This window comes from Besnoitia besnoiti, chromosome X (assembly GCF_002563875.1).
Source record: "Besnoitia besnoiti strain Bb-Ger1 chromosome X, whole genome shotgun sequence".
Taxonomy (NCBI): Eukaryota; Apicomplexa; class Conoidasida; order Eucoccidiorida; family Sarcocystidae; genus Besnoitia; species Besnoitia besnoiti.
In genome coordinates, this window is record NC_042365.1 from 976,140 (window position 1) to 987,617 (window position 11,478).

General features: G+C 57.7%; 1 protein-coding gene across 1 annotated transcript; it reads left to right on the top strand.

The window, feature by feature from the left end:
• Window positions 1–1,015: 1,015 nt before the first annotated feature.
• BESB_016950 (uncharacterized protein) lies at window positions 1,016–8,620 on the top strand (the record flags this gene model as incomplete). The annotated part of the gene is made up of 9 exons (XM_029360410.1): window positions 1,016–1,662; window positions 2,051–2,153; window positions 2,427–2,704; window positions 3,047–3,948; window positions 4,510–5,371; window positions 5,731–5,924; window positions 6,446–6,613; window positions 7,664–7,763; window positions 8,383–8,620. The coding sequence occupies 9 exons, from the start codon at window positions 1,016–1,018 to the stop codon at window positions 8,618–8,620; spliced, it is 3,492 nt and encodes a 1,163-aa protein (XP_029216386.1).
• Window positions 8,621–11,478: the final 2,858 nt, after the last annotated feature.

Consider the following 11,478-nt stretch of genomic DNA (forward strand, 5'->3'; position numbering starts at 1 on the left):
GGTGTTGAGAAGCCCCAATTTGCTCTTTTTTTCTGAAGCTTTCCACGGCATCCGCGCTCTGCTGTCTGCAGTCGCCGGCACGCGCCTGGTTGTGTCGGGCTCTTGCGCGTAATTTTGGGGGCAAATTTTGGAGCGGCAACCCGACGGAGTGCGGAGATCTAGTCTTCCAGGAGGTACTTCTCACTCGTGCTGGCGGCACAAGGCTTCGTGAGCGTATGTCAGTGAGCATGTTACTCTGGAGAGTCGCCCGCGGTGATCTGAAGCCTGTCCGCTGGCTCACTTAGTCCCCTGGCGTTGTGCATCCCTTGTTTCCTTTTCCCCCGCTCTATCCGTACTCTCCGGGGAAGCACTTTGTAACTCGCGGCACATACACACGACAGGAGTAGACCGGCGTGCAGAGATGCAGTGTTGCCGTTTTTGACTCGAGTCTGGAGCCTTTTGGATTTCGTTCGAAGCGGTTGCTTCGCACCGGGGAGGCACGAGAAGCACGGCTGCGACTGGCGTGTGCCACAGAGAGCGGCGGGCTGCGCGAACGCACTGACACTCCGAGGCCATGGCGACAGGCAGCGCAGAAGACGGACTGCTGTCGTTTTCGCGTCATGTGTAGTTTCCCCCGTAGATGTTGGCTGCGTCAACAAGCAGCGTATTTTACTTGGTTGCTTTCATAGCCTTGGCGGGCGCCGAAATCCACAGACCTGCGTAGCGAGAGGCGGCACCGAGAGAGGACTCAGGAAGGGAGTCTGAAAGAGGCGCAGACAGAGGCAGAAGCGATCTTACCAGCGACTGGAAGTGAGAGCAACGCGGAGAAGGCCGGGCGCGCGCCGGAGCCGCGCCGGGAGAGGCAAGCCTGAGTGAGTAGCTGCGGTTCAGGGCCGCACTCTTCTGCCACAGAGCTCCGCGAGAAGTCGTCCCACCCTGGACTTCGTCTTGGCGTCCTGTGTCACGCGCAACGCCTGAACTGCATCGTCTAGGCCTCACGACGGCGTCGTCGGCTCCGTGCACAGTAGGAGTGAAAATGTTTTGGGGCGCGGAGACCGACCCCTCCTCCAGAACGCGACATGTCGCCCTCCTCCTTCGGGCGTCGCAGAGCCACGAGCAGAGGCGGGAAGTCCCTGCGGTCTCCGGCTGTGCGGCGCGCTCTCGAGACGCCCTCGAGAGGGGCGACGACGGCGACGCGCAGGACGCAGAGCCGCGAGGCCGCTCGCAGAGAGAGAGGAACCTCCCGCCGCCTTGGCAGCTGCGCCGTTTAGTGGACAGGCAAGACAGATGCGGCGAGCCGACCGACGCTGCCGGCGCGCAGCCCGCACAGAGCCGGGGCGCGGCGCCCCTGCGAACCAGGATCTACGTGGCCGCGGAGGCGCGCCCTGCGCCGCCTCGAGAGCTCTCAGACCAGCCTGACGAGGTGGTGACTGCCTTGACAAACGCCTCAGTGCCGACTGTCCCATCGACCCGCCTGCGGCGGCTGCGGTGTCTCTGTCCGTGGCGACGACGAGACGCTCGAGGCGAAGCCCCCCTCCCAGGAGACGCCCGCACGGGTTCCTGCCGGTGCTCCAATATCTGCCTTCTCCTCTGCTTCACGGCTCTCAATACGCTGTTCTTCGCCACCGCGCAAGGCCCCATCTTCGACGCCTACCTCTTTGTCGTCGGAAACAGCTCCAACGTGTATGTCGCCAGAAAAGTCTTCTCCTCTGCCGCAGGCGGCGAAGGCTGCGCTCCGCCGAAGCCGACCCTCCCTCACTCCCCCCCCCCTCTCCCCCCCCATGTGCCTGTAGTTCGGACTCATCGTCAGCGTTCTGCGAACTATAATGTCTCTGCTTATTCGGTTTGAGGTATACAGCTCTGCTGCTGCACCGGGGCCGTATTCATGCGCCGTGCTTGGATGTCGCGAAAGTCGAGTTAGCGTCCGATCGACGTCGAGAGCTTCCTCCCTGCGTCTCCCCGGCTTCGTTTGCTGAGCGTTTTTGAGCGTTCTGCGGACGGTGTCGCCGCTTGAGTCCTCCCTCTTCTCTCACATACGGCAGTTCTGAGTTTCACCTGCGTTTTCTTTCAGGTGGGTCGGAGAGGCGGAGAGCGTGTCTGGCCTGACCAGCCTCCTGGTGGCTGTGCCCGTGGGCATGGCTGTCGACCGCTTCGATCGGAGCAAAGTATGCAAGGTGCGTTTTCCGCGTGCGCGCGTTTCCCGGGAGTCGCTGGCTGATACGCGCACGCTGTTTCCCGAGCGCTCTGCGTCTCAACACAAACCAGTTTTCGTATCGGGCTGCGTGTGCCCGCTGGCGCCGGTGTGCGTCGCGGCCGTCTGCCTTCCGCATCATCCCGCCCGTCTCGCGCCCATGGAGACACACGTCACGCGTACATCGCAGCGGACTGCACTGGAGACAGCCCATGGCTTCTTTGTTGCGCGTTTGCTTTCCTCCCGGTTTTTGTAGGTTGCAGCGTGCATGACGTTCTTGGCGTCCGCCGCCACCACCGTGGGCTGCTCCGCGGACAGCATCCCTCTGCTGCTGCTGTCGCTCTTTCTGTGGGGCGTGACTTGGGAGCTGTCGAGCAGCGCGAGCTTCGCCATCTTCACCGACTCCATGGCGCCTGCAGATCGACCGTACTGGTTCATCGTGAAAGGCAAGTCGAGAGCGGAAGAAAATGGCGCGCTTTTGGAGGGATCTGACCAGCGAATTTGGGAATGCCGACATGCACGCGCGTGGGCAAGGTAGAAAGCTCTAGATCTGTAACTCTGTGAACGGAACCGCGCCAGGCGTGCATTCGTGGCTACCCGCTCAAGCATGCGTCAACGCTCCTCTGCGGCGCCGGACACCTGGCCGCCCATGTAGAAAGCGTGAAAACTAGTTTGAAGAGTCAAGGCACACCATGTAGGGACCCGCGTACCCGCTCAAGAACCTGTAAGTAACGCAGGCTGTCTGTTCCAGCAAAAGGCTGTTGCGGAGGATTGCCTGGCGGTGAGGCGCGCCGATGTGCGCGTGAATTGCCTCGCGTGTTGTGCGGTCACGTGTCTGTGCATCGTTGTCTCAGGCGTGGTGAGCACGTTTGCCAGTGCGATTGGGCCGCTGCTGATGGCGCTCTATTTTCGCCTCGAAGGCGACGACTGGAAGCTCCCAATCCTGCACAGAGCCGTCGTTGCCGGCACGCTGCTATGTGGACCGAGTGCGGGCGCCGTGCTTTCGCTTGTGCGGAGACCAGAGGAGGATCGCCCGCCTTCGCCCTCGGCTGCCTCCCTCCCTGCCTTCCGCGTCTCTTCGTCCGCGCATGCGTTCCATGCGCCTGCAGCCGCACTCGCAGGCGGACGGGAGGCACATCATCGAGGCACGCCAGCCGCGTGTGGATGCAGAGAAGGGGAACTCTGTGGCGATCGAGAACACACAGACGCGCGCGCGAGAGGTGCACGGCGGGACACGCGGCGGTGCTCCCGACACACAGGCGGAGGAGCCGCATACGGAGCAGGAGACTACACACCGGAGCGTGCGCCTCTGGGAAGCACAGGGGAGTGGTGCCAGCTCTCAGAGTGTCGCGAAAGTGAAGCAAGGGGGACGCCAAAACGCCAGAGAGCGGCAGAGAGCCGCGGCGGGGAGAACGAACCCGAGGACGACGTCGAAGTCGCCTTGCTCGAGAAGCCTTCCGCGTCCTCGCACTCGCTTCGAGTCTCCTTGAGCGCTGTGCTCGCCCGCAGAGGCTTCTCCGCGCGAGACATCGGGCGTCTGAACACGTGCAAAAGGCCGAGCGCCGCGCCCGCGGTGCCTCTGGCGCATGGGGCCTCTTTGGTACGCAGGCAGCGCCAGGGATGTGGGGAGGCAGAAGGCCCTTCAGAAGATGCCGAAACGATTAACACTTTCCACGTGGGGTCGGGAACAGTCGACGCTCTCTGCCACCAGGTCGTGGCGCCCACTGTCCGTCGGGCGAGTGGAGCACTGCGATCGGTGGAGAACGCGCCCTTGGATGGTGAGCATCTTTCGCGCGGCGAGTCTCGCTGCGGCTCGCACCGCCGCATCCGCGGGAGACGCACAGTCGGCGCTGGCCTCGCGCGCAGCGGCCGCCGGGACAGCGGAGGCCTTCAGCTATCCAGGAAAACAAGGGAAGCGTGGCGTCCTGCGTTTCGGTGTTGCGTCCCTGCCGAGCCGTTGTGCGCGTGTGAATTGTCTGGGAATTCCGCGTTTCGGTGGAATGAGAAAAGAGCGCAAATTTGCTTGATCCTCGTCCGGCTCGGTCGACATCAGCCTTGCCTGCGCCCACCGGTGTGGGCCTGAGAGGCTTTCTCTGCAGAGGGATGCCGCGGCGCGCTGGCATGTGCGCCATGGCCGCAGCTGTCGTCTCATGTGCGCAGGAACAGAGTGCGTGTGCGGCTCGCCTGCACGATAGAGGCGGTCGCTGACTTGTGGCAATCTTCCCACTTGTCCATGTGCGGCTGGCCGCGTTGCTTCTCGCTTGCGTCATGGGTTTTGTGCGTGGCGCTCGCGTCTGCATGTTCTGCGTTCGTCTGTGCTGCTGTTCGCGCTGGTGCAGGGCGTCCGCCGGCCGCCACTGAGGCCATTCGCCAGCCAGTTGCACCCTCGCTTGCGTCTCTAGTGCTGATCTCGGCGCCCTCTCTGCGGTGGCGATCCCGCGAGTCAGACGAACCGGCCGTGGAATCTGCAGTGCCTGCCGACGGCGCGAAGTCGCTCCGCGCGCTCCGCTGCGCGACCGCGTCGGCGGAGCTCCCTCAGAACCCGTCGGAGCCCTGTGGGGCCTCGCATTTGGACCTGCAAGACCCGCGAGGCGGCGGTGGACGAAAGAAGGTGCACGAGGTTCCTTTTTCAGTGGCGGAGACAACGGACGCGTACTCGTCGTGTCCAGGGGCGTCGATGGACACGTCCTCTCGCTCCTCCTCGTGCTTCTCGTCTCCTCGCGCGTCAGCGTCCCCGCCCACGCCTGCCTGCTTGGCATGTTCTGCGCGGCGTGGGCACGCTGCGCTTGAGGCTGCTGCGCCTGCGGGCAGTCCGTCGAGTGTGTCTCCGTTCTCTCCCTCCGCGTCTTCGCCGCCCCGCCCCCTCGCGGCGCCTCCGGGGGGGGCGCCTTCTCAGGGTTCCGCCTCCTCGTGGGAGACCTGTCTAGGCTGCGTAGAGCCGAGCGCGTTCATCGCCGCCGTCGAGTGCGGGCTGCCGCTGACTGCAGAGAGTCACGCCGCAGGCACAGAAAATTCCTACATCTCGCGGCCGCTGCTGGATGACGAGCGCGAGCCTCCCCGCCCCGCGGAGGCAGGGACTGATCAAGACGAAGAGTGGCAAGCGGCGCTCTCCCGCACACAGAGGCAAGCAGAAAACGAAACGCGCGGAAAAAGAGCGTTGGCGAGCGATGCAGACGCTTTCCAGCAAACGTTGGCGCGGGGGTGGGGGGGGGGGAGCGGGGGCGGCACGGTCTTGCTGTCTTGTCTTTGCTGCGTTTGCATAGTCGTCCCTGAAGCGAGCTTCGTTGGCGATTACTCAGTTACACGCATCTACATCCTGTGTGTTCCGTACTCGTCTTGCTGGCCTGCTCCACTACGTTCATCTCACGTACTGCGCCGCATTCCTCTACATCCAGGCATGTGAGTTACACACCCATATACGTCGTGCGCCTCTTCTGCGTGTGGACTGCCTGGTTGCCTTCGAGCCGCGCTTCGCGTTTCTCGCTCCGCGTCCCTGCGTCGCGTAGGAGTCCCCATACCTGTGCTCTGCGGCTGGTTTTTTCGTTTTGCTGTGCCTTCAGGATGATTCCGTTCATCGTGGCGGTATCGGACATTGTGCGCGCGATCGGCGCAGGCATGACAGTCCAGTTTTTTCCGCTTTTTTTCAAAGAAATTTACTTTTTTCGGCCGCTCGACCTCTGCTTCCTCGCGACGGCCTACGCCGTCGGGATTGGCCTCTTCATGCTCATCGGCGAGCGGCTCTCTAAGCTCGTAGGTGAGTCAGCCTCGCGACGGGGGCGTCTTGCAAACCGCTCACGAGGAACAACGGCGACGGCCGGCGCGCACTTCATGGAAAGCCGCAGGATCTGACGAGGCATGCGGCGCCTCGTGCCGCGCACCGTCGTGTCCCTTGCCTCTCTGCATCACTGTCTTTGAGGATTCCTTTTCTCGGCGTTCACCTCCCTGCTGCTGGGGGGCGCTGGGTGCTGCAGGCGTATGTGAGACAAGCCTTGCTTTTAGAGCTCTCATTTGAAAGTCAGGCTTCGCGGTCGGCCTCTCTGGCGCACCTCCTGCGTGACTTGCGCGCTTTCGCATCTTTCGCTATTCCCCGCATTGTTCTCACGTGGTTTTCGTCGCGCGTTGTGGAGCGTATACCAAGCTGCAGTCGCGGCCGTCACGGGGCAGTCTGATTATTCGAGGCATTGGATAGTTCTTCAGGGCGCTTGCGGTGGGAGAAGACACTCGCGCGTCTCTCGATTCCTGGCAGTTTCGTCTGCGGTGTCGTGTGTGCCACAGGGCGGGCGTGCGCCGCGATGTTATTTTGCCTCGGGGGCCTCGTGATGCTTCTCAGCATGTGCGTCGTCCAGCGGCTCTCCGTCATGCTCGTCTGCTACCTCCTCCGCGGCGCGCTGCAAAACGCTGTCGGACCGCTGACGCGGTCAATCATCATGGACTTCACGCGAAGTGAGCCGGCGCGCTTTCCATTCCAGCGTACCGAAACTCCAGTCAGCCTCCGTAGACTGCGCGAGGCCCGACTTACGTGAAAAATTCAGAAATATCATACATACATATATACATACATACGTACATACATACATACACAACATACATACATAACATACGTACATACATACGTACATACATACATACACAACATACATAACATACATACATACATACATACATACATACATACATACATACATACATACATACATACATACATACATACATACATACATACATACATACATACATACATACATACATACATACATACATACATACATACATACATACATACATACATACATACATACATACATACATACATACATACATACATACATACATACATACATACATACATACATACATACATACATACATACATACATACATACATACATACATACATACATACATACATACATACATACATACATACATACATACATACATACATACATACACAACATACATAACATACATACATACATACATACGTACATACGTACATACATACGTACATACGTACATACGTACATACGTACATACATACATACATGCATACATACATACATACATATATGTGCGTATATATATGTGCATATATCTAGTTGTCGGGAGTCAATTGCCGTCTTCGCGTTAGGTTGGGGAGCCATCACGACCACAGTGCATGTTTGAATGCCCAGGCGCATACGCTGGCATGTATCTGTATGTATATATATAGATACATATATGTAGGCACTTACGCATATGGATTTATGCATGTATTTATGTATGTCTGTGTGTATGCATGTATATACATATATATATATATATATATATTTATATATGTGCTTGTATGTATTTGTGCATTATTGCATGTGCACCGAACTCGTTAACATGCGTACGGCGGTCTAACGCGCGTGGCAGTGCGGCATGCAAGCTAGTCCGGACGGGCGCTCGCACCATGCTCGCGCGTTTCTTTCGGGTTTGTATCTTTTGGGATGCTCATTCTGCTGCACTCAGAGGCAAATCGCGGAAAATGGAACGCCGTCGAGTCCTTCAGCTCAACGCTCTGGTCGGGTAGTGCGCTCGTCGGCGGCTTCCTCGCGAACAGAGACTATCGGTGCGTCTCCGCGCATCTTCGCTCAGAGTTTCGGAGGCTTTTAGGCCTCGAACGATCCGTGATTGTCTCGCTGTGCATCAGCGTGAGTCGTCTCGCCTATATGTGGTAGACGCTCGCCTCGTGGCCGCAACATGTGTGGGGGAATATATTCTGGCGCCCGGCGGAGGTGCGAGAGAGTTTCGTCGGCAGAAAACGATTGTTTTTGTCGTGTCTTACTGGCGTGTGAGCTAGGGGCGAGCAGCTTCGTTACTGTCACACACAATGAAAGCGTCCAGAATAGCGACAGGGCCCACGAGGGTTGCTTTCGTGGATTTACGGAGATCTCGCGTCAGACGCTAATCGCATGCAGCGTCTTCGATTTCCTATATATATATATATGTACAGATTTATGCATATATATATATATATATATATATATATATATATGTGCCTGGGATCCAGTATACAGCTGTGTCTTCCTCGATTGCATTTTGGTTTGTTTGAAAGCAAATATGTATATGCAGGCCGAGACGAATGGGGGGGATCTATGCGCTGGGGGTGCGTGCTTGAGTGTTGCTGTTGCATGCATGCAGCGCGTTCGTGGCGTTGTGGTGTGTCGCGATTCGATCTCCTCTCGCAGGTTCGCCTTCTTCGTGACTGCCGTGCTCTACGCAATTTCCTGGATGATTTTCATGCCGGTTGTTTTCCTCATGCCCGCTGCGGAGAAGCTGCTTCGCAGTGCGCGCCCTGCTGACCCGACTGCGGGTTCGCTCGTCTCCTCTGCTGCACCACTGTCTGCCTCTCCTCCGCCTTCCACGACTTCGCCCGCGCTCGAGCCTTCAGCTTCGCCTGCAGAACTTTCTGCTCCGACTCCTTAATCTGCAGCACAGAGCACCGTCTACGCGTATATAAATATATACATATATGTATGTATGTATGTATGCGTCATCGTATATATATATATATATATATATATATAGGCCTGTATAAACGTGGAGCGGGGTGGAGGGACAGATAAAAAGGAGTAGTCACTTGTAGATCTCAATGGTATGCATGTGCATGTCTCCTTCGGCGCGGAGGTTCAAGGCAGAGCAGAGCTGGCATGCATATGCTAGCGCGGAGGTGCGCTGTTCATGGGGCGAAAGAAACATACGTATACGTGCGTATCTGCGGACGATGCGGAGGTGATTTCCGCAGTATCCAAGTGGTCGCCGCTGCACAGGGCTTATCTCGAGCTTCACTTTTGAGTCTTCCCGAGCGCCAACCCCGGTCGCCCCACGTGGCAATGATAGGGAGGGAGGGGGGGGGAATGTGACGGAAGACAGGGGCCGTGGAGGTGGCTTTCTGCTCGACGCTAGAAGGCATGCGGGGAGAGGGCGGCAAGCAACGCGATGTCCCATGAAACGTGGGAACAGGGACAGTCCCGCGGGCACAGAACGTTATTGAAAATCCGGATACTAATCGGTGGGAATGCCAAGCGCACCGTCGTGATTCAGCGAGGAACCCCGAAAATTGAAAAACAAATGCGGTTGGCAGAGCCTCCTCTTGCCATAAATGGACGTAAGGCGATACCTGCTGGCATATAAATTATATATATACTTTTGTGCCGTCGGCATTATCCCACGTTTTTCTCTTGTCGTCCGCCACCGCCCTCAGGGCTCGGACGCGTAGTTGTACCGTTTTCTGCTTGCTGGTTTCCAATTTTTTTTTTGACTGGTGAAGTCGCCCACTCGGCTGCATGAAAGTTTATACGCGGACACAGCGTACGTGCACTCAGTGCTACCTATGTTTTTCTTTCCCAGTTTGTGCGTATGCGAGGCGCAGAACCGGCATCTGCACAATGTCGGCCTACTTCAATTCTTGGTAAATGTCAAGGAACGGAAGTTCTCGTGCAAACAGTCGTTTCCATGTAGACTGCGATGGAAAAAGCATTCGCGTCAAGCAAATATATTTGATATCGATGACAACTGAAAGTATGAGCTGCAGCAAATAGTTTCGGTGCGACAGCGTGCGTTGGCGAAACGCGCTGGCGCCAGGGCCGAACGTGGCTGTCGTGAAGGCTATTAGATCTCTACTGTGTATAAGCGAATATCCGTGGACAAACGTATATATGTAGATATATCGATGGACGCAAATGTCTTCGTCGGGTGTCTGAAATGTACTTCGCGGCCCGCTGTCGTCGCCAGCTCGTTCGTATTGTCGATTTTACTTGTCTCAAGGAAGGTGGGGCTTCGCTGCGTCCTCGCTGCTGGGGCTGTTGGCTGCAAAAGTCGTGTTTTTTCGAATGTCCCCGTCCGATGGAAGCCGACGCCGTGTCTGAATGGAGCCGACGGTGTCGTGCGTGCCTAGTGACAGAGCACTATTTGTTCAAGCCCTCTCTAGGCAACGCCCTTCTGTATTTTAGCTGCTTTACCTAACGCCCATCCGGCACAGGCCCCGCCTAGAGGGAGAGAAAGAGAAAGGCTGCAGACAGTAGATGGTGCGTCGTGGGAAGCCGTGAAGAGGGCTAGCTGGTTCATGCTGAGTTTCCAGACGGTATGAGCGGTCCCGAAGCGTCAAATCCACTGGGGGCACGCAGCCGCCGTCGTGTCTCCAAAGATGCGGTCTGGGTAGTGGATACTGAGTTAGCGACTCGCCAGCCCTTAGCGTTATAGAGCATCTATATGGAAAGCGACGAAACTCCTTTAGTTTCATCGGCTTTCTAACTCCGGAAGGCCCAGTCCTCGAGCGACCAGATCTGAGCCTCCTCTGCTCCATCGCGAACGCAGATGCGAGGAGGTCGCAACGGCCGGGTGTGTGGCAACCGTCAAAAAAGGTCGATTTCTTCTCAGTCGGCTCCAACGCTTCTGCATAACTTTTCTGCATGTCCTTTCCTGTTGGCGATCTGGGCCCTGGCCCTGGCGCGACCCCGGTCGTGCCGGAGGGCGCAGGGGTCGCCCGTTCTGTTCTATCTCCCACGCTGCTGCACCTGGGCAAAAGCGTTCGCCGTTCACGCTTTTCGTCCCGGTGTTTTCTCCGAGGGGATGCACGCGTGCGCCAACGGAAATGCCTGCGTGCGAGCGTGACGCGTTGGGCGCCAGTGAGAAGTCTTTGAGGAGGAAAAATGTGAGTCATCGCTGTGCTGTTCGTGTCAACTCGCGTTTCGCCTGGCGTCTTTTCCTTCTCCCGCGCTTCTCGGAGGTCTCAGAGAGCGTAGACGCGTGGCGGAAGACGCATGTGCTGCTGTGCGTTGTAAATTTGCAACGCGTTCACTGTTTTCCGCGCACACTCTCTAATAACCCAATCCTTCACTTTTTTTAGTCTTTTTACCGCCTCAGCGGGCAGGGAGAGAGCGAGAAGACAGTCGAGGGCGCCGGCGGAGGAGACAGTGGGAGTCTTCCAGTGCCCTGCGTTGGGTTGTTACCGAACGCGAGAAATAGGGAAACGGCTCGGCGGTCCTGGTTTCCATAAAAGGACGCCTTTTTTCCCCGCTCTCTCCCCGGGAGTCGAACCCAATAGCCCAGCTGACAGTTTTGTGTTCCCGCCTTTATGTCCTCGGTTGCATCTCTCTAACGGTTCCGCTTTTTTCTGCGTCTCCCTGCCTTCTGCCCGATTTGTCTTTGCATCTCTTCACTCTCCTAGCTCCCTCCGGGCGCGTGCCGCCCCCCCGTCCCAGTCCCCCTCTTCCCCGCTTTCCCCCTTCCCCGCACCCCCCTCCCCGCGCGCACTCTTCTTTAGCCGTCTTCTCTTTCCCTCG